The sequence below is a fragment of the Melospiza melodia genome, chromosome 15 (assembly GCF_035770615.1).
Source record: "Melospiza melodia melodia isolate bMelMel2 chromosome 15, bMelMel2.pri, whole genome shotgun sequence".
Classification (NCBI taxonomy): Eukaryota; Metazoa; Chordata; class Aves; order Passeriformes; family Passerellidae; genus Melospiza; species Melospiza melodia.
Genome location: NC_086208.1, coordinates 12468031 through 12490871, shown reverse-complemented (window position 1 = coordinate 12490871; position 22841 = coordinate 12468031). Strand labels below are relative to the sequence as shown.

Genomic DNA, 22841 nt, shown 5'->3' with positions numbered 1-22841 from the left:
ATCCAGCAGAGAAAAAAGCATATGTGGTAGAATTAGATGTTGAAGTTTATGGAGGTTTGAATTAACAAAAAAAAAAAAAAAAGACAAAAAACCAAAAACCCAACCAAACCTGAAAAATGTAAAAAGAACAGACTGTGTTTGATTACCAGGCTATAAACCTTAACCTTAGCATACAGCACAAAAACATGGAGGAAAATTTTCTAACAGGCTGGTGCTATTGTGTGAAAGTGGATTTGAGCCAAATTCCCAGATTTGAAACCCCATGAACTTCAGTAGGCTCAGGCCAATCCTTGGCTTAGGTTCATCTCAAAACATTGCAAGCACAGAACACAAGTTTGAACATTTTCAGTAGGAATTGGAGCCCCAAAAGGAGAAGGTTTGTGAATAATGCAGTCACTGTTTGCACACGCAAGGGACACATCAGTGCCAACCGTGAGCATTTGCCCCTTGATCATAATGAGAATGTTTTTAGAGCATCTTTGAAAAACACCCTGCAGGAAATGTTTCTGGCATGTGTCCTCAGTACTTGAATATGTTATCTCTTTGCTGGTAAGAGCTTTATGTGGCTTCTCTGATTCTACCCAAATAATGAGCTTGCCCATTGTCCTCAGCTCCGTGTGCCAGCCCTTTCCTGTCACAGCAGCTGACATCAGGTTCCTGGATCACACTGTGGTTTCCTGCTTGGAGAACAACTGCTTTATTGCAAGTTGAAGCAATACTGCCTTCTGGATGGGGACTGTAGTGGGGAGATTTCAACAAATTATCAACTACACCCAGACCAGCCAAAGAGATTTATGTGCCCATTTTAATCAGCATTGTGCTCATTTGTTTGCTTTCTCCTTCTCAGCAGAGCAAACTCTGGTTTCCTCTGGGTTGTGCAGCTGCTGTAAAGGGCAATAAGGCAGCAGTGTCAGTCACAGCAGTGCTCCTGCACTTGCTGCATCCCAGGGTTGTGTCTGGAGCTGGAGAGGGGAAAAGTTTAACACCAAAATGAGCTACATGTAATTAACAGTTTATGGGGAAGCTCGTAAAGGATCCAGCTGGTGGTGGCACTGGGCTGTTAAATGGCTCTTCTGAAGAAACCAGAATGAGAAATTAAAAAAAAAAATACACACATGCACTGTTCAGTTAGTAGAAGTTGTCAGAGCATCCTGGAATATTTTTTATTAATAAGAATGTAATTTCCAAGTTCAGCATCACGTGTGCTTTGTGTTTGTCCCATGGAGAATCCTAAATGAGCATTTACCACAAAGGATGCTGGAGAGAACACAGGAATACTTTATGATTCTGTGACAGAGCTATCACCAGGACATGCCAGCTGAGCTGCCAGTGTGATTAAGGTGCAATTTATGTCAGTTTGCTTGATTTAGTCTATTAATCTATAATTAATTATATATTGACATTTAGCTATGATTAATTTATAATTCTTCCTCTTTTAAATATAATTTGATCATAAGATTCTAATGGCAGATGAGACACAAACTGCTTGTTCTATTTCAGAATCTGTAGTGTATTGTTAGAGCTCTGCAAGGTTGACATATGCATCCTGGACTATTGAAACAAGCTGCGGAGAGAGCTTTGTCATAATATCAGTACAGCAAACATTTCTCTGACTCACATACCCCCTGCAGTGATTTTGTAAGTCAGGACAAAATTTAGAACTCTATTTGTTATCTGGTACATATTTCAAAGACAGTGCCAAACAAAAAGCTAAATTTAAAATCTCTGGCTTTTGTTGTTGGGGGTTCCAGACATGCCAAAGGAACATGTGTCAGCAATTTTAGGCTTAGTGGCCACGTAATTGTGAAATATCTTTTTTTTTTTGCTATAGATGCTCTTGGATGACAAAATCAGAGAAATTTCTATTAGCTGTTTGAGTTACATTCACTGTCAGTGCTTTTTGATTAATATTGGTGTCTCTTCAAGAATTTGTATTGGAATGAAAAAAGAAAGTTCACAGAAAACAACTTTTCTTTTGTTTGCATGTATGACAAAGTTATTTTGCCCTAAGAGAATGTTACTTTTAGGGATTTGATTTGACTGGCCTGTTGACATGGACAGCCATTGGATCCTGCACATCTATTCTGTCTTTATGTGCTTTATTGTATATTGCCTTCATTTGTGAATGAGTTTCCCTCCTGCCTGATGGTATTTTATTTCTCTAAACTGTCTGATTAGTTGGTGGCATGAGGAAACAGACTGTGACTTTGGCTGTAGAAAATGTGACAGACTGTCCAGTGCAGGGGAGGGAGGTGTGTTAAAATTTCAGCATCCTGTATCGTGGGGTCAGCGCAGCTGAGCTGGGAAATGTGCTGTGATTTCTTCCCAGCTCACACATGGATCACAGACCAGGATTAATACACAGCCCAGTGCTTTAAAGTGAAGCACCTTTAGGAGTTGTTCCCCAGGCTTGCTGACTTCTTAACCATCTGAGGAATACCTTGGAGATAACACCAAGTGAGGTCTGACCTTCTGTTGGCAGGGTGACTTTCCTCCAGAAGGAGTTTCCTGGAGAATACCTTAATACTGAAACACTGCTGCCTAGTTCTTTATCTTAAAAATATTATGTAATGGTGTTGTTCCTAATCATGGATGGAAGTAAATATTTAGAGGTAGAGTAATTCTGAACTTAGTCTTTGGCAGTAAGTTTATTTCAGAACTTCATTCTTGGACAGAGACTTTTAGATCAGTCTGGTGTGGGAGACTTTGACTGTGTTCTGCATGTTTTCTTCAATTCAGTACAGACAGAGTAGGTGCCTTACATTGTGTAAACCTGGCTATTTGCACCACAGTGAAGGCTTAGGCTTGTATAGTTTCAGTTACTGAAGGATATCCACCTTAAACACGTGGATTTGCTCATGGCCATGTGTTGTCAGCACTGGTGGCTGTCATCTAATGCCTGGCAGCTGTTCCTCTGCATTTCTCTGGCCCACTGTCACTTCTGTGGCTGCATCCAGCCCTTGAGCCTTGTGGAACTGGTCCAGTGATTAATTTCTAGTCTGTGCTAGGTTTTGTAGTCATTTCTTAGCACTTGAGCTGTAGATGTGAAAATCCATTCTGTGAGTTCTTTGGAGATTAGCAGAAGGATTCTGCCTGATACTCAAATCCCTGATCTGAACCTGTCTATAGTAATCAATCTTCTGTTTTAAATGAAAAAATTAATATGTTACCTCCTTCATACCTTTGCATTCCCTCCCTTCTGTCCTCACTTGAGTTGATTTGGTGGCTGTCATCCCTTTGCCAGGCTGTGCCTCTGGTGTGTGATTCTGGGATTGTAGGGAGCAGGGTCTGGACCTTGCACAGCCTTGTGTTGCTGTGTGGTAAATCAGATCATCTCACTGATCTGTCTGAAAAGAAACTTTAGAAATGCTCTTGACATGTCGGTTTTTAAGAATTTTAAAAGCGCTCTAGCACAAAGGCTGTTGTGACAAGTCCTGTGTCTCATCATCAAGGAGAAAAGTTTGGTCTTTTGTGCATCGCACCACCCTGACAGCTGTGACTGAGGTGGTGCTGTGGTGAGAGTGTTCTGGATAGGCACAAGCACAGGGAAAGAGCAGCAGCTGTCAGGGGACTGATAAATGTTGCTTTATCCACAGTTCTGGTAAAGAGTGGAGCAAGCAGAGCAAGTCAAAAGCTGTGCCTGCTGTCATTGCCTTGTTTGCCTCCAGGCACTTGACTCTGCCCTGAAAGTTGGTCTTGGGCCAGCTGAGAAAAGAGCCATCACTCCTGTGGCTCAGAGTCAGCTTTGCTGAAATATTTAGTTAAACCAGCACATAACTGATCCTCCCCTCTGAGACCAGGATCAAGATTTTTTTGTTGTTGGTATTTTTTTCCCCCTAAATGGGCTAATGGCATTCAGCTCATGAATTTCCTGTTATCTTAGTTTCTAATAAATGGAATTAAATTTATGTACTGAACACCAGTTGCTCTTCCTGGCCTTTCTAGGACGAATCCTGGACTTGAAGACAGGGACAGTAAAGAAGGAAGGCCAGCAGTCCTCCATGAGAATGTGCATGGGATCCAGGCGCTCCTTCATTTGCAGGATGAGGTATGCATTTACCCTGTGCTCCATCAGAGTTCCAGTCCTGTCTCAGCTTAGAAAAACATTTTGTTGCACTAATCTGGCCTTGATTACAAGCTAAAGCTGTAATGACACGCTGCCATGAAGTATTTCTAGAATACTTGCTTTAGGAACTGGAGTGAAACTGAAACTAGTCTTCCTTATGGACAAACCAGCAAAACAGCACCTCATTTCTGTTGTAGTTATTCTTATGAGTGTGGGGTGTAAGTTCCTTTTTCCAGAGAACTTTTCCAGAGAACAGATTCACCCCTGGAATTTCAGCCATTCTTTTCTAGTAAAGTTACTCAAATCGATACCTTGGGAACAAAGCTTTCGCAAGTGTTATGAACACCCAGCTCTGTGTATTTTTTCAGCAAACCAAGAATATTAAAAGCATCTTAAAGATAAACAAGAATTCAGTTGCAAACCTGCCAGCTATGTAGGAATTAGCCTAAGCCTGGTATGAATTAACCAGATGTCAGCTGGCTGATGTTAGATAAATGAGTAATTGTTAGAGGTTTTTTTGATTTGCAGTTTTCCAGCTTCTCCTGCATTGTTTGGGCTTCTTTAAAGAGATTTGTCTGTCCAGTGTTTTTTTGGGGGGAGCTTGTGAGCACTTCTCTTGTTTTAGTGCTAACAGGCTAAAATGCCTTTTGCCATAGCAATAAATCTGTTCTGTGGTTAGGAGGGGAAAGTACATAATTGTATCTGTAGGCTATGTCCAGTATAAATGGTGATAGCAGCACTGCAAAATTCATTACAGAATGAAACACACAAAGCACATTAAAATACAGGTACCTGTACTTTGGTAATGTGGTGGATTTTTTCCAGTCCTGTGAGGGTGCTGAATGTATGGCTCTTGGGTGCTTTTGTAGGGTGTTTATGGACTTTATACCTGCGAAATCAGGCTTCAGAGCTGTAGAACCTTTTGCACCCATAACTGGGTGAGAAATAGAGCCCAGCAGAGCAGCAGTGAGAACACTGATTTTTCTTCCTCCCAAGATGCACATCATCTTGTTTGTACAAAGAAAACCAGGCCTAGTGTCCTGTTTGCAGTTATTCCCCAGCTTTCAAAACAGTTCAGATTGCAGTCATTTCCTAGCACCCTGATTCTATAAACTCCAGTGCATGAGAGTGATTTTACTCATTTCCCTAACCCCACTGTTTTTGTATTTCTAAATCTTATTTTAGTTGTTCACTTCTTCTCCTTGGCAGTGACTGATAAGAAAAAAAAAATTAAAGGAATAAAAAGAAAATCTTCTGGGAAGAATGGACCTCAGATAATGTGAACCTTCCTTGTGGTTTCTTCTTTCATTGTTGTTATTATTTTTCCATTAAAAATGAACTGCTTTTACCCTTCAAACTATTTACTCAGCTTCAGATGGATTGTTGAAATTTTACAGTTAGGCATACTTATAAATATCACAAAATACACATGAACAAGTGTTAAACAAAGTTAGTTGACAGTGTAAATAGTTTGATCTTGCAAACATTATCTTAATGTCCACAGACATTGTAGCTGGTGTATGGCAGTGGAATTTTTCTGTCCAGGGCAGCCACAGGAGCACTGAGATTGGTTTGTGTGGATATTTGGGGCCTGACATATTTTTCTCTAGTTTTCACCCCTGTTTCATGGCATTTTGAAGTGTGTCTATTCTTTAGCCACCCTTGGGATATCAATTTCAAACAGTCTTTATCCTGGGGGAGTGTGGAAGGGAGTCTTTTTCTAGTCTCTTTCATTTTGCTAAAATAAAGAAGATTTTTATAGCACATCTAAAAAGCTCAGCCTGTGGAAGCAGCATGTCCTACATAAACATGAATATGCAGCTTTTTGCCAGGAACATCTATTATTGTCTTCTTATATATGTAGTAAGGATCTCAAAATGTCTTTTTATCGTGTGTATTTATATTCATTTTTGAGCTCTTTAAAATATCAATTTACTTTTAGGTGTGGAAATGCTCCTCTGGATCATTTACCTCTGAACAGAATAACCACCATGAGAAAAAGATACAGGTACTATTACTGAATTTACCACAAAGCAGCTGTAGTTGCCCTAAGCCCTCTCATTTGCACTGGATTAATGCCCACTCCAGGAGTGTTACCTGCACACACTGGATCCTTTTGCAAACAAAATCTCTTGCATGTGTCACTCAGATTCTTTGCCTTACACCAGCTCCAGCTCTGAATCAATCTTCTCAGAGAAATTTCTCAATTTCTCAGAGAAATCTTACAGAAAACAGGTACAGCTTGAATAGCAGCATAACAGAGCTGGCAGTACGGAACCCTAGGTTGATTCTTGGGTGTTTCCAGCATAACTTACAAATACTGGTAAATAATTAGTAGCCATAGTTTGAAAGCATAAAGCTGTTCTGCATGTCAATGTGATGTTTTTGTGTTTCTTGCTCATTCAGGAATGGCCTGGGCCCGGTGAAAGAAGGTGAAGCACAATATGCTGTTGTCCATTGCACTGGCTATATCAAGGCTTGGCCACCAGCAGGTTTGTATCCCTTGTGGAGGACTGTGTGCACCACACTGTCCCTAGGAGAGCTGAAAACCTGGCTCAGGGTTCCTTGCTGCTAGAAAAACAGGGAGAGTTTTAGTGGGGTGGCTGATTAAAGCTCACCTTGAGCAGCTTTCAATAAGAATAAATCAGGTGTTGTACTCACTCAGGGCATCCCTGTTTTCCCTGTGACACCCTTCTCAATTTTGTTGTCACAGAGGACCTGTAGGAATTGCCAGTAATGCAGGATTCCACAAACTGGGGCCAAAAGTTTTCAACTTATGTTGATAAACCAATATAAAAGTGGTCTCATTTTAAGAAGGTGGATGCACAGGATTGTGTACCTCTAGAAAACAGCAGTTACTGCTTTTATACTTAAGTACTGAATTGCCAGCACCTTCGTATGAAAATGTGTCATTTCACCTCAGACACATGGAAGTTCTCAGTAATGGTGTTACTTGGGAATGTTCAGTATTTGTGATAAATTCTGTTTTGAGGCTGTTTTTCTGGGAATCAGGTCTTGGCATACCGCTTTGATCTACGGAGAAAAACATTTACCTGCTGAAACTCAGTATTACCTATGGGAATATTTACCTTTGAAAAATTCCAAGAGGAGACAGTGGAGCTCATCCAGACCTCATGATGAGTGGGGTTACCTGACCTTGGCGTTTGCAGGAGTTGAAGAGGTTGTTTGTGATGTGACAGCGCCTGCTGGCATGAGTCAAAGAATCAAACCAGGAGCTGTCCTGCCCTTTTGTGGCTGTACACCATGGCCATAAATCACATTGATCCAGGGATTATGAGTCCTAAGAGGTGGTTTGTACCAAATGTGTGCAGACAGCAGCGCGCAGATGTGAACTTCTTGTTGTTTTTTGCTGAAATGCGGTTTTGGAAGCAGAGGAAAACTGCCCCTCTTGTTGCTAATAGGATTTAATAGGAGTCAATTTTGCTTCTCTCTCAAAAGTATGAGAGCACAGTGTCTGTAGAGTGCTCTGAAAATTGATGGTTTTTTCTGTTTTGTTTTCTTCTACAAAAAGATTTAGTTTTCTATTGGTAATTCTAAATGCAGTTGAATTCAACCTTGATATACGGGGTGTCCACTCAAGAAGGTGTAGGTCAAATACGATTTTGTCTAGCCTGAATGAGAACCTTGCCTCATGTTATGGGATGTTTAAAGAGATCTGACTCTTCAGGGGTGTATGTTGCTAATACAGAGCTACACATGCATGAACTCATGTCAGCACTAGGTCCTGATGTTGGCAGTGTGTGCCCTTCAGCCACCAGTTCTGCAGGACAGCAGCTTGGGATTAAAAGGATCTTCATACCAATGGCCAGGTATCAATCATATTGCAAATCCCAGTTGGCAATAGTGAGGTCTTTTTCCCATCTCAACTCTTCCAAAACTGTGCTGCTTATTACTTCATGAGAAGTTTTTATTTCACTAGAGGTCAAATGGGAGTTTTCATGCCCAGTGCCTCTGTGTCTCTCCAGTGTTCTGGTCTGTTTCCAGAAGGAGGTTATATCCTGTCAGCCTAGACTTTGCAAAGACAATCCAAGACACCTCTGCTTTCCATTCTCAGAATGCATTCTCTTTACCCTTGTGGCTTTTCTCTGCAGTTGTTCGTGTTTTCACTTCTCAAAATGTAGGTCGCTGGCACTACACATTCTTATTTCAGATGAGATTGCATCCATCACTAGATGGATAACACAAACAATATTTCCTGTCTTGCCTGGCAGTGTAGGACACAGCATCCTTCTCTTTTGTGTGGTGCATCCTGCAGGCATCCTAAGACATCTGATACAAATTTTTATATCTTCCAGGTTGCCTTTTTCTCACTTGTCAACTTCAAACCTTGCTTTGAATTGTGTGATGTTTCAATTAGTAATATCAAGTTCCATCCTATTTCTGTTGGTTTAGCTTATGACTCTTACTGTTCCCCAAGTGCATGCTTATGCATTTAGTAATGTTGGATTTCATCCCATTTCTATTACTCCACTCCACAAAATCACATGGTGCTCCTTATGATATCCCAGTGCTCCTCCATAATGTTAATGTCTCCTAACTAATCCTTAGGGATGTTTTTGATTTTGACAGCCTTATGTGGAATTTCGTTGGTCTTTTATGTTACCATCCAAATTGTTACTTCTATTAGTCATGTCTGGGTGCCTTTTCCAGGGCACACAGAATTGAATCAGGGCCTTTTTCATGAGCGTTTATTTGCCTTCCTATTCTTCCCCACTTTGTGTTGGTGGTTGTCATGTATCCATTGACTTTCAAAGTTGATGGGAAGATCCACAGGCTGAATTGTTCCCCTGTATGTTTGAGTAAATAAGTGACAACAACACTGCATTTGTTCTCATTTCCAGTGGTAATCCCACCGTAATCTGCAAAGCAAATGAGATAACTACAGCAGTAATGGAGTTTGCCAAGGCTTCTCTACCCTGTAATAAAATTACTTTGTTGAAATCAGCAAGCCCTGCATGGTCTCTGGATTCTTGGGAATAAATGGGCTTGTGCTAAACCACAACTGTTTAAAAATTCAGTGATCAAAAAGACAATTTTCATTTATTTATCAATTGCCAAGTGAACACTGGTATAAACTCCAGTTCTTTTTCTTTCAAAGCATACAGTGTGGCTTATATATATATGTGCACATGCCACACTGCATATACAGTAATATAAGCTAATATACAGTACAAAGATAATATTTCACAATATTATCAAATACCTTTCATCTGTACTTAGTCTCATTTGTTTAGCACTTGGTATTTTCTCTTTCTGGGTTGAATTGCATTGTCTGTGGCCAATGTTCAGTTTTTTTGGTCCCACACTGAATAAATCAGTGTTGATACAGAAGCATCAGGAGAAGAACTGCTTTGTTGTCATTATTGGTGGGATAGACTATTTGACAGTGCTGCTGCAGGGAGGAGTCTGCAAATCTGGAGTAATCTGAGTACTTCAAACAGGTGAAAATGAATAAGCTACAGAGAGCTGGTGGTGTAATTCAAGGGCTGGGTTTGTTGTGTTATGGCTCAGGTCTGTGTTCAACATGACAGCACTGGCACATCCAGCCTGCCTTTGTGGTTTTTCTCATTTGTGTGGAGCAGCAAGGCTCATGTACTGGCAGACTGTCTTCAGCCCCTTCTTCACTGAGAAAGGGGAGACAAAACAGCCTCAGTTCAGGCTGTGTGTTAGGGGTCTGTTCATTTTTCTCCACCTGAAAGACAGGTAAAATTAAGATCAAGTTTAAAACCAGGCATGTGATACCTACACACTTGTATCCCCATATGCTGGCCTCAAGAAATGAGGTGTAAACTTGGTGTGGAAGTCAAAGGAAAAAGCAGTCAGATGTCTCAGATGGAGGTTCCAGCCAGTCATGGTGTATGTTTGGTTAAATAGTGAGAGTGTGGGTTGGGTTATTTGGAATGAGGTAAAAGGACCCCTGGTTTGAGGCTGGCTGAGCAGCAATCCCAGCCTTTGTCCCTCTGTTCCCAGCAAAGCTGCTCAGATGAACCTCAGCCCAGACAGTGCTTCAAGTTCATAACCAGTCATAAAACTGAGAAGTGCTGACCTTCTCCTGGGTTTTTTTTCCTGTTTTCAACTTAAGCAAGATTTAATTTTCTATTTTTTTCCCCTCTATATACCTCATTCCTGGAAGGAAATGAGTCTTCTCTGGTCCATATGATATTTTCCTAATAGGTTTGTTTTGCTTTCTTTTTGTGGCATAAGATTTGGTAGAGAGAGAAGATAAAGTCTGTCAGGAATTTGGTAGTTTTCTGGAAATCAAAGCCAGCATCTTGCACAAAAGCACATAGTGAAGCAGAGAGAAAGATACATATTTTGAAACTTCAAATAAAGAGTCACTGAATAATGTTAAATTCAGATAATGTTGAAATCTTTTTTTTTCTCTTTAGTTAAAAAAGAAACATTTTAGTCTTCCAAGTCAGACTTACGGTAACATCTTAACCACAGCATGCCAAAGCTGTTAGGTTATTTTAAAGTTTTGGCCAGAATCTGAACGTTTGTGCAAAGTACTCCCTCTTCCAATACAAAACAAAATAGTTGCTTGAATATTCCTTGCAGTGCTGTCATTTTTTAAGGCTTTATTTATTTTTCTAAAGAGTGGTTAATTTATTTTTTATTGGGACTTTTCACGAGATTTTTATCCTTAGTATGCTATCCGCAGCCTTTTTTGTGAAAGCCTTTTTCCATTGTTTTCTGTGAGAGATAAAGTCACACAGTGTAGTTCCTTCCCTGGCAAGTAACTATCAAAAGTAATCTAATGGAGACACACATTATCAGGGGATTGCTAGCGACCACTGGACACTTAAATTCCATCTTTTTAAAGAATTATAAATAAGTTCTTTTTTAGTGTAATGAAATAAAACCATAAACGCACCAACGCTGTTCTGTGTCTCACAGAAGATGTGGGGCAGAAGGGTAGAGAAAGAGAGCAGAAAATGAATATGCAGAAGAAAGCAGAATATGCTTTTCTGTTTTTAGAGCCAACTGGAAGCTCATTGGGGAAACTAAAAAGTTCTTTCTGTCCACACCAACACACAGTGTTGTGCTGTGGGAAACTGCTGGTATAAAGGACACTTGGAAATTAAATATAACGTCTGATTGCATTCTGTTTGTGATGCTCACTTGCAGCCTAGCTGTGCCAGTTGTTGATGTGAACTCAGGCAAGCACAGCACTGTATTTATTATTTTAGAGGGGTGTATATTTGGTGTTGAGAAATAAACCCTCTCCCAGGATTACACATAAAGAATGTGAATAATTGAAGGATGTTTATTTTGTTGATGCCCCCTAAAGGTCAGTTTCATGGCTGCTTTCATCCAAGCTCTTACAACATTTTTTAGAGATAATGATGGTACTTGGTGCTGCTAAGGAGCAATATTGCATTGGGTTAAGAGCTGGACAAAGTGGTAGAAAGTGCAGTTCACATCTTCATTTACCTGTCCATAGTGTGTTCAATAGGAAATGTGCTAAAGCAAAAGTAAATCTCATCTACAAATAAAGACTCCCAGAGCCGAATCTTTGAAAATATCAACTGAAAAATAAAGAAAATAATTTCTGTCTGTGGAATGCTGCCAGTAATAGCACCTGTATTGCAGAGAAGCTGAAAATCTTTTTATCATATTTTTTCTCTAGGCACTTTGGGAAGGGGTTGATAATCCACTGGGTCATGTATTGATTAATTCCAGGCAGATTGATTTTTATTCATAGAGGGTCTTGTGGCATAACCCAAGTAAGACATTTTCCATTTTGCTATACAGACCAAATATAATCCATCTTGGGCAAAAGGGGAAAAAAAAAAAAGATGAAAATTAGAACAACAGCCTCCCTTTGTCAACAGGGTGACATCAGAAATAATGTTTCTTAGCTAGGTTTAATTTTGGAGGTTTTATTTGAGCAGTAGCAAGTATGGACCAAGTTCCTAAAATGGTAATCACTGTTGAAAGCTGCAGAGAAAAAAAAGATTATGCAAAGTGGAAGCTGTCCAGCTGTATCTTTGCTGTCCTTTGCAATACTCTCTGCCACTAAGGAAATGATTGGAAAAAGCTTTTGAGGTTAGGGGAATATATTTTAAATGTGTCCTTCTCAAATGAAAAACACAATTTGAAAGGGATCTTTTGGTTAAGGTTATCCAACTGGAATGCTTACAGTTATGTCCTTAAAACAGCACTTTTTAGATGAGATAATAATGCTGCTCTTTTTTAAAGCTCCCTTTGATAAAATTCTAGTTATCACTAGGGGGCTGCAAATAATGTTGTGCACCCCAGATTGTGAAATCATTGCAGAACAAGTTTCAGTATATTATACAAAAGTATGGGGCTGTTTTCCTTCATACTTGGTGTATTTTATTTTATTGTATAGTTCAGTGAAGACCAAAAAATACCTGTAAAATGCTGTTCGGATACTGATTGTCAGATAAGATTCAACTGTTTGGATACAAGATAACATCCTCAGAGATTACTCCAGTTCACTTAGCAGCATTTTTAGTCCTTTTTCAGAGGTGTCATTTACGAAAGTGGTGTGCTGTCATCCCCTGGACTGTCCAAAGATTGGCTTACACTGGGGATTATACATTTCCAAAATAAAGTTGTTTCTGAAATGGTAGCTGCTTTGCAATTAATTTTGTTAATGCTTTGAAGTGCCTCTTAAATGATTCACTGCCTGTTATGACTGAATTCCTTGAAAATCCTTGTGAAAGAGTTTACAGATCACTTAAAATAGGTCAGTGGTGTCACTCCTGGAAGACGTTTTTCAAGAGTTTTATACGAACTTGGTATCTCAGTGCTGGAGTTGGGAAATAGCCTTAGCTCAAGGCTTAGCCAGCAAGCAAGTAAACAGTGCTAATCTAAATGTTCCTATTTGTGTAACACTCAGATGGAAAATAGTACACATGTATGTTTGGAAGCTGTTCCTGTGTTTATAGTAGTTACTCCTGTTACAGAGCAGTGTTAGCAAAGCATCCGCATTTTTTTCAGTCTTTCAACGTAGCCACACAGGTTTAGTCCATTATAGAAAAAAGTAAAACCAGCTGTTCAATATGAGCACAGAATTACTGATTAATTTAGGCTGTGCCTTGTTTTTAAGGCTCATTATAAAATATTATTCACAAAGAAAAATGAACATAGTGTGCCTTCACTGACCATGTTAAGTAACGCCATGGTTCCATAACGTGCTGGTGGAGCAGCACTCATGGATATGTTACTGTCCATCTTGGTGTATAATGGAATTTTAGTATCTGCTTTGTCTTCAGCAGCCAAAATTGCTGCTGTGGGTTCTGTGTATACATGTGAGGTATGTAGCATTGAGAACAACTGAGAAGCATTGTCTGATCTGAACCCAGAAATAGTGACTGAATCATAGAGAAGAAAATGAGGTTATTTTGTAAGATTTAGAGCATCTAGGAAAGTACAGAGCCAGGACAGCAGCATCTCTGTTTACCCCAATTTCCTAATTATAACAGTATTTGTCATTGTTTACTCCAGGAATGACTATACCAGAAGAAGATGCTGATGTGGGACAAGGTAGTAAATACTGCCTCGTGGCAATAGGAAGGCTTCAGGTAATGCCAGTCTTTCTATATACAAACTATTTCTGAAATCATGATCATTGTTCTGATGTGGTTATGAAGTATTTTCCTACTAGATTGTAACTTTTAACATGCCTCCAGTTTATAAAGTGTCTTGATGTCTGTGCAGTCAGTGACTTCTACCAGCAGGGCAAAATGAAACTGATTTTGGTGCTGGATATGTGTACTTAGTCCAGTAACAGCAGCAGAGATGCTCCTGAAGATGAGTGTGCACAGACCTGCCACTCTTCAGTGTGTGTAGGGCTGGGGTGCAGGTGCTGCAGGTGCTGGGTTAAAGTGACCCCAGAGCCAGTGATATGCTCCCTGCCATTTTTCCAGTCATTCACTCTCTGACTAATCAACTGCTTGAAAAACTGTGATTGCAGGAGCTATCCTGAAAATGGTGAAGGTAAAGCAGTCAAGAGGCACTCCAGAAATCATAGCTTTATTCTCAGCGTGTATTGTGTTATGCATTCAGATGAGATGTGAGCTGAAGGAACTGGGAAAATAAAATTTTCCTTCCTTTTTGTGCAGATGGTTGCAATTGTTGTAGTGCATTTCTGAGCAGAGTTCAGAGCTCTGAGCTAAAGCAACCATGGTGAATCTCTTTCCCCACAGCAGGGAGGACAGTTTTTATCTTCCTGGTCTGGGAATCCTGCCATGGGTGATCATATCTGAGCCTCTTGCATGATCCCCTGCACTCACTGCCATCTGCTAGGAGGGGATCACTCCTCCTGACAAGGTGGAATGACCTTTTCACAGGGGCCAGACCCATCTTACCTGAGGTGAACAGCCTGCAGGTGTTAGCACATCTGCAGAGTGGCTCTCCATGGCCATGGCAGAGCTACACAAGTACTGCAGCATGGGTTTCAGGTTTATAATGCTTTCATAATTAAGAGTAATATATTCCACTAATGGAAAGAAGAACGTTATGGGGATTCATGTGTTACAACTTCCAAAGAGAAATTATTTCCAAGTAATGTCAAGATGTCTGTTACGTTAGAGGAGCCATTGTGGTATGTGAGGGCAGGCAGGAGGAAGCTCTGTGGTGGGTTAAGTCAGAAAGGAGTCAGGGTGCACAAATTAAAAACTCTTGTCCTCTAGCAGCAAGTTGAAATCTTGCATATGGTGAGCTGGCTAATCAGCTCTGAGTTGGCAAAAAAAAAAAGGAGATTTTGCTCATTTTGCATTGTTGGCAGAGATGGCTCTGGAAGATGTAAAAAAATCAGTGGTCTCCTTTACACCTTCAGTGGGAAAGAATGGATATGAAGTGGCCTGATAGCACAGATTTCAGGCAGAGAGCTGAAAACACACAGTTCCCTCTGGTGAGATTTGAGAAGTATTCAGAGAACTGTGTTTTTCATTATGAGCAGCCACTTCCTGGTCTAATATCCCCTACCTCAGCCTCTGGAGAACTTGGTTCAGATTCTGTAGGTGTTTCAGGTGAGGTTCATGTCACCTGAAAGGTTAGGTAATGGGTTGGTTTCCTATCCTAAGATAAGTGGACTGCACTGTCCTCTGCAAGTCATTCATTCTTGGTTGACAGAGATAGGATCCACGATGCCTCATGTGCTGCAAAGTGAGATGAGTCCAGCTGGACTTTCATCCTCAGTATATCCCCCTTCCTGGGAACCTCTGGTGTGTTTGTTTCTCTGCTGTGCTGTTAATCCTCAGTAGATGCCATGGGGTGAGATATTTGCCCTGCAAACCGGAATAAAGCTGTTCTGCCGTTTATCAGTGCCGTTGTTTTATTTTACTTCCTTCAGCTGCTAGCAGTGTGCCAGCACATTCTGTCCTTTAGCTGTGTGTCAGACATGGCTCTGGGTGACTGGTGTGGCTCTCCTGCCCTAGGTGACCAGCTCTCCTGTGTGCATGGACATGAACGGCATGTCGGTCCCCACGGAGTTCCTGTCCCGGCACAACTCGGATGGAGTCATCACCTTTGTGGACCCAAGGTGCATCAGTGTCATTGGCTACCAGCCCCAGGTCTGTGGCCACTGGGATTGTGGAGAATGGGTGGAGCTAATGCAGAAAATGCCATGTGAAAACATGAAGTATTTGTAGCTGGTAATTCATACATCGGGCACTGAACGCTGTTCGTTTTTCTTTGCTGTCCATCCCTCTGTGTGGGGTATCTGTTTATACCTTTAGATCTGATTAAAATTCTAACAGCAGAGTGCTCTGAACCTTGCACAGCTTTCCAATGAAGACATTTCTGTGACAGAAAGTTAACAGTGCTTGGAGAGAGTTTTAGTCCTGTAGACCTTTGATTCTGCCAGTCTCTTGAACAGTAAGCAAACATAATTTACAGCATCTATTTTCCTTTAGGCTACATCTGCTCCTCTGAACAGGAGGCTAGTACAGAACTGAGTAGAATAGTAAATGAACCACAGCTCTTCCTCAGACAACTCCCAGCAGTTGCAATTTAAAGGCAAAAGTAGTTCCTTGTTAATTTGCTTATTTATATATTTTTTTTGTTTTAAATTGCTTTATAAGAAGTGTTTTTACAAAAATTAATGCCATAAAATGAGCTGTAGTAGCAGATGTCAGTCTTTTCAAGACACCATTTCACAGGTATTAGAAAATAACTTCAACTTTTGTGTAAAAACATGGGGCATTATGCCTACAAACCTTGTTTATATGGTTCATTCCTGATTAACTGAGTAATCTCGTTCAATGTGATAGATCTTGTGTTTGCAAAAATGACTTGTAGGTCTACATGTGGATTTGTGTTGTATTTTGGGTTTTTTACATAACTTCATGTTTTATTCTAGGATCTTCTGGGGAAAGATATTTTAGAATTCTGCCATCCTGAAGACCAAAGCCATTTGCGAGAGAGCTTCCAACAGGTACTGTGTCCTGCTCCTTTTGTTCCACACTTTATTATTTTGTCCACAGAAGTAGTTTTAATCTTATTTTATTTTTATGCAGGAGAATAAGTGGCAAGATACAAAACAATTTGTTGGTCAGTTATCAATTGGTTAAGCCGCATAATAAATGGAAGGAGGGGTTGACAGTATTTTCAGAAATAAATCTTCTAGTTATATATTTGGTTTTTTGCTGCACAGAGTGAACTGTTTTGGAGATGCCTGTGTTGATTTCCCTATGTTAAGTGGTAACCAAAATTATTTACCTTCCAAGATGGGCTGTTGATTTGGAAGTAGTTGCATCCCTCTGTGGTGCTGGATTGTTTGTAACTGAGTTCTCTGCTAGCATAGATGATTTGCTTTTTCATGTACCTAAATGGAGTTACACCACTTAGATCAACATGTAATTTGGCCCTTTTTGTCTGTTAGAAATTGAAATGTACAGGGAAGTAACAAAAGAAATACAACATACAGGAGGAGTTACTGGTTTGGATTCATTTTTACCATGGGCCACATTTACATCAGCTGAATCAGTGACATTTATTCCATTGCAGAGCTTGCTGTTTCAGCTTGGTCTGGGCCATGCATTAGTAGGGCTTTCCCCAAGCTGTCTCCTTATTGCTGGGCTTTTCAGTGCCTTTCCTGCTGCACCAGAACACCCAGCACAGGATGTTAAACCTATTGCTGAGGCTCAGTTGATCTAAGGGCTCCAGATTTTCCAGCAACAGCCAATAGCTCAACCAAGTTGTGTTGATCCATCTTGCATTGGATGCTGAGATGTATTTTCAGCTGTGAAATGTGGATATGAAGGGACTTCTAAGTAATTTGTATAGCCAACTGTTTGTTCAGGCATGGCATGCACAGACAGAGCCTCTGGGGGAAAAACAATGAAATGCTGTGTCCCTAGAACAGATTGTGAAACTGAGGTTATGGTCTCTGCAGAAGTGTTGGAGATGGTGTCAGATATTCGTCCTCCTGAGCTGTTTCTCACCATCCCCCCTTCAACAGGGACTGTCACAGCCCCATGGCCAAGTGTGGCTCCAGTTCCTTGCACAGACTGAGTGCAAACAGCAGCCTTTTTAAATTCAAGATGTTGATTTACGGGCTGTGAGAGTTCAATGCTTTAAACAGGTCACCACATCCAGAACATCTCCTGTGCCCCAGCTTGGCTGGGGATGTGATGCTGCAGCTGCATCCTGCTGGCAGGGTCTGTCACCAGGAGCCAGCTCTTCTCTCCTGCCTGCCCTCCTCCCCACCTTCCTGCTGCCTTGGTGCTGGCATTGCTGGGAGGGCTGAGGCCCTGATTCCTTTCGCATAGGACTCCAGCTTTGGGCTGGTTCAGCTCCCTGCACTGCTGCCTGATGGCATCAGCGGCACAGGAGCAGTGAGAACACATATGCTGTTTGTCAGCGGTGCCCAGATGATTGATTCCACTCATCTGTCCAAGGGACAGTGACAGAGAGCTGCTGGATAATGGGCTGTCAGACATCCTCTGCAGGGAATCCCTGCAGTGGTTGCCTGGGTCTCAGCAGGGCTGGCTAACGAACATTGCAGTTAATGACCTGGTCCTGCCCGTGTTCACTGCAAGGGAGATCAGGCTGTCTCTGTGTCCCTGAACTTGGCTGCTGGGGACTCCACTGTCACCACTCACTGCTGGCCATGTGCAGAAAGTGATTTGCTGGATCAGGGACCTGCGTGGCTTGCTTAAGGTCATACAGAAAGACAGCAGGAAAAAATGCAGTTAGAAATTAAAGTTCCTGCTCACTCAGTCTATGTCCAATCTATGAAAATAGTGTGTTGTTTCCTTAGCAGGCAATGCCTTCTTGCATGTATTTTTGTTCAGTACAGTAGCAGTGTGATTGGGGCTGTTATTCCCATCATGCAATAAAAGACTGAAGTAAACAGTTAAGCTTTGCACCAGGTGGTTTTTATTTCCGAAGAATATAAGAAAGTAAAGTTCAATCATTAGCTTTGAAATTTTTTGTGCTGGTTTGTTTGTGTGCTCTGTATTAAGACAGTTCAGGATTTTCCCACCAGCAATCTCTCTGCTTTATATATTATTACAAAATTACTGTTTGCTTAATCAGGGTTTCAGGGTAATAGATCACTGCCATTTGTTTTACTATTGTTAGTTTGGACTTAGAAATCTCTTAATTAAAAAGGTAACTGTGATTCCAAATAAACTCTTTTTTTGTTTTCTTAAAACCTGAAAGCTTGACACTTCTTTTTTGCTGACAGTATCAGAACCAGGCTGGTGCATAACAGAAGAGGGAGGGAGGGAGGGTGGGTTTTGCAATTTTTGGTCAATTGCCAGTATCTATCTCAGAGCTTTATTTCCTTGGGAAGATAAATTCATTCATCAGGGTGGGAAAAATCAGGCCAGAATAAGACAGTCTCAAGGCTAAGACAAACAAATACAGGTTAATATCAAAGGGTCCAGTATACAGCTGTTGGATACCCAGTAGAATGCTATTCAGATTGCACACTCTACACCAGCTCTGTGGTTTCTGCCCTGGGTGTGGTAGTAGAAAGCTGCTGATAAAAGAATGTTGCCCAGTGAGCTCAGAAAAACCCTGTTAAAGCATTAAAAACCCCCAACAAAACCAACAAAAAGTCATTTATTTCAATATGTTTTTGAGCTTTCCTGGGCTTTGCTAAAGGTTTTGTCTTCTATTTGCATTCTTTCCATTTAGTCCCATATCCAGTTGATTAATTTGAAGTGCAAACCTCTGAAAAAAGCAGGATTGGAACATTTTTCTTAATCTAATTGCTTGTCAATGAAGACAGAGGGTAAATAGTGGGACTTCTACTTTTAGAGAATACAGGCTGCAGATAGCTAATAAAAAGTAAATTCCAGATGTTAATGATTAAGAATCCACAAGATGTGGCATTTATTTGCCGTAGACCTTCCCTTTCCTTCCTTGAGGCAACCCTGAGATAGCCTGGTGGAAAAGCTGTAAAATATAAACAGAGATAGGCCAGGTAAGTGCCAGCTGAATGACTTGAAACCATGGAAGTTTTCTTCTGGCTTAACCCCAGATTGTTGGATAACACATGAAATGCAGTTGCAGGGCCAGTGTGAGAAGATTGGTTTGAATGTCCTTTAGTTGGCTGCTTCTTAATCCTCACTTGGTGCGCAGCTGTTGACTTGAGCAAAACTTCAGTTACCAAACTTAGACATTTGAATTTTTAGTTACAAACACATAACCTGTGCAGGCAAGGAGTTTATACCGTTAAAATGGGCAGTGGCTTATCAGTGTTCTCTCCATTCAAACACTGGCTCACTCTTTTAAGCCAGAAGCAAGTGATTCTTGTTAGCAATTTGCCATCCTAGAGAATCTTTTAATATGTTTGGGGTAGGGGGGAACCAATCCCCGGTTGTTTCTAGAAAAACAAAAAATAAACACCACTGTATTTAAGCATTGTCCTAAATTTTGCTGCTGATTTTTCACATATATTAATTGTATAGCTGGGTATCCAAGCAGTAAAGCAGTCAACCTCAAAATGGCTTTTCTTGTAGGCTTTTGTTTAGCTGCAGTGATTGGCTTATGGTTTACAGATAAACATTTAAAAGATCCTCAGTTTGGTTTCTGTCAATCTCTCGATAAGTGTTGCACATTAAAAGATTTTTAAAGTTTCTGTGTTGGGATAACAGCACAACCTGATGATTGTCCTGAGTCTGTATTCTTTTTCTAAGCAGGCTGGAAATTGGCATTTTATGTGACAAAGCATGAGGATTTCATCCTGAAGGAGATAGCTGTAAACATGGATAGGATTTTGCGTATTCTCTCCAAATTAAAAATTCCTCTGCTGTCCCCGTAGCTTTCTGGAATTCAAGTTTAAAATGCACCAGTTGCTGCTGTTGACTGTTCATTTGCACAGCAGATAGCAATCTCCTGTTACTAACCTTTCCAAATGGCTTTGCAGGTGGTGAAGCTGAAGGGTCAGGTCCTGTCGGTGATGTATCGGTTCCGCACCAAGAACCGGGAGTGGATGCTGATCAGAACCAGCAGCTTCACGTTTCAGAACCCTTACTCTGACGAGATTGAATACATCATCTGCACCAACACTAATGTCAAGTATGTGCCTTTCTAGGTGCTCCCCTCCCTGGGTTTGAAGGAACTGTAGCCATTCTTTTTCCCTGTAAAGCACATCCCAGTTTTTTAACAGATACTTTTTGTTTCTCTCTAACAGCGCAGGCTGTAACAGGGTTTTGCTGCATCGGGAGATCTCCCAGTGTAGCTATTTCTCTGTGTCATTATCCTGTGGTGCTTCCAGGGCCTGGCTGCACTGGGGGGAAATGTCACTTATCTGTTATGTCATTAGACAAGGCCATTGATCTCAGTCCAGGCTGCCTTGAACTAATGCAGAGCTTCCAGCAGCACAACAGCTGTCCTGGTACTGGAGGAAGGTTAGCCTGACTCCTGAGCCAAGAGAAAATTCCATGTCCATGTTCATACCATTCTGTATTCTGGGCTCTTCTGCTTCAGCTGTGTCTATTTTATGACCTAATGAACCTGGCAGAATTATTTCCTAGTAGGTTTGATTGGGAAGGGTTCCTGATAGTTTAGCTTTGATAGAATATCCCCAAGTATGGGGGTGATCCAACTCCTTATCTTAAGAGGAAAATGAAATCATCCTGCCTTGGAATTAACATTTTCAAAAATCTTTCATTTCATGGCCTCTTGGGAGGAAGTCACACTCAGAGTATGGTGGAGGTTGATCTCTGTGGACTGAGCAGAGATGCTTTTGGAGCCTGCTGAGTTCTCAGCCAGTAACTGCAGAACCTAATCTGGCCGTGATTGCTTTATATTGTGAGGGGTTTTTTTAATAAATGTTTCTTCTTTCCAATATAAACTTAATCTATTCTTAAAACTAAATCTGCTTCTGGTCTGACCAGAGATTTTTTTTTTTTTTGCCAAGTCTTTAGCTGGGAGGAAATTACTGAGTTTGAGATCTCACCCTTAGACCATATATCAGAAATGCTGCACGAGCAGTCTGCTGCTGGAGGTGCCCGCTGAGAGCTCCACTGTAGAACCAAACCCCTGGGGCTTTGGCACTGGGGTTTGCAAGTGCCTCTGGGCATTCCTTGTCTTGCTTCTTTGGCCTTGGCTCATACCTGGACTGGAAGAGCTGTGCATTCACTTCCATGAAACCCAGCATCACAATTGTTTTCCTCTTTTTGTTTTTCTGCATACCCAAAGAGTTGGGTTTAAACTGAATAGTTAAGCTCATTGAAAACAGGCAAATGTGTCTTGAGATCAGACAGCTTGTCTGCACTGTGCATCAAAATAGCTATTTCCACATTTCTGCTGTCCCATAATACTTTTTCAAATAATTTGTATATGCAAAAACAGGCCTGCAAAGTAAAAAACATCTTCTGAGGTTTGTCCCAGGCTGGCTTAATTGTGCTTTGTTCCCAGGAGGCCACGGATGAAAAAGTGGGGCTGGAGGCTTATGTTGTGTTGACTCTGGGAATGCTTTTTGTGAGCCTGCCCTGTACAGTTGAGCTTGGCACCACAGCCCTCCCTGTGATGAATAGCACTGTGCCAGCTCCTGGCTCTGCTTCCATCTCTCTTGCTAGCTTTGAATAACAACCCAGAAATGCTGACCTAATATGGAAGCTGCCTGCTGCTACTTTGACAGAGGATGTTCCCTCTTTCCTGTCATGTTGAAAATGTTCTGAAATGGGCAAGATACAGCCCATTATACTCCTGCTTTTGAATAGTAGAAAGAATGCATTATTAGACTGGTTTTGGTTTTCCCCTTATTCTCTCCCAGCTCTCAGATTTCCAAAGAGGACTTTCTGTAAAGTACAGCAGTTCCTGCCTGTTTCTGGCTATTTTTTTCCCCCTACATTTGGGGTCATGTTTTGATTTCTGATTTCCTAGCTGCCCTGAAGAGTTGTACATCATGGTGTAGCTGTGATTTCCAGCTGCTCATTAAGCTGCTGCTGGGACTGGTGGTTTGGCACCAGCCCTGCTGTGTGTGGCCATCCTTACATGGACCTGGAAGGTGCTCTGTGTCCTGGAAGGTGCTTCCCATGGAGACCAGGCAGGCATGCCTTGCTCTGCCCAGCTGAGGCCACAGAGACAGATCTGATATGCCTATCACTGTGGTAGCCTAGGCAGCCCCGTAAAGAACAGGCTTGAAGTGGTTAAAAATTCAGCATGAAATCATAAGGACAATGTAGCCAAAAAAAGGGGCTTTAAGTCAGTTTTTAACTGATCTGTGTGTTGTTAATGGAATAGCTTAAGCTGGTCAGTGAACAGCATTTTCCCAAAAGACTGTAGAGGGCAGTGATGATTCCAGTTGTGCAGGGATTCA

The 22841-nt window shown here is 41.2% G+C and overlaps 1 protein-coding gene across 7 annotated transcripts in view; it reads left to right on the top strand.

The window, feature by feature from the left end:
• Positions 1-22841, top strand: part of ARNT2 (aryl hydrocarbon receptor nuclear translocator 2) — a 96189-nt gene that overhangs the window by 51101 nt on the left and 22247 nt on the right. For all 7 annotated transcript variants that reach the window (XR_010029632.1, XR_010029631.1, XR_010029633.1 and 4 more), the window contains 7 exons: positions 3946-4048; positions 6009-6074; positions 6473-6558; positions 13565-13641; positions 15499-15633; positions 16422-16496; positions 20442-20593. Coding sequence is in view for 4 of the 7 variants with exons in the window: in XM_063169834.1 (XP_063025904.1) it covers positions 3946-4048; positions 6009-6074; positions 6473-6558; positions 13565-13641; positions 15499-15633; positions 16422-16496; positions 20442-20593 (694 nt within the window). In the remaining 3 variants the exon portion in view is untranslated. The remainder of the gene's footprint in view (positions 1-3945; positions 4049-6008; positions 6075-6472; positions 6559-13564; positions 13642-15498; positions 15634-16421; positions 16497-20441; positions 20594-22841) is intronic.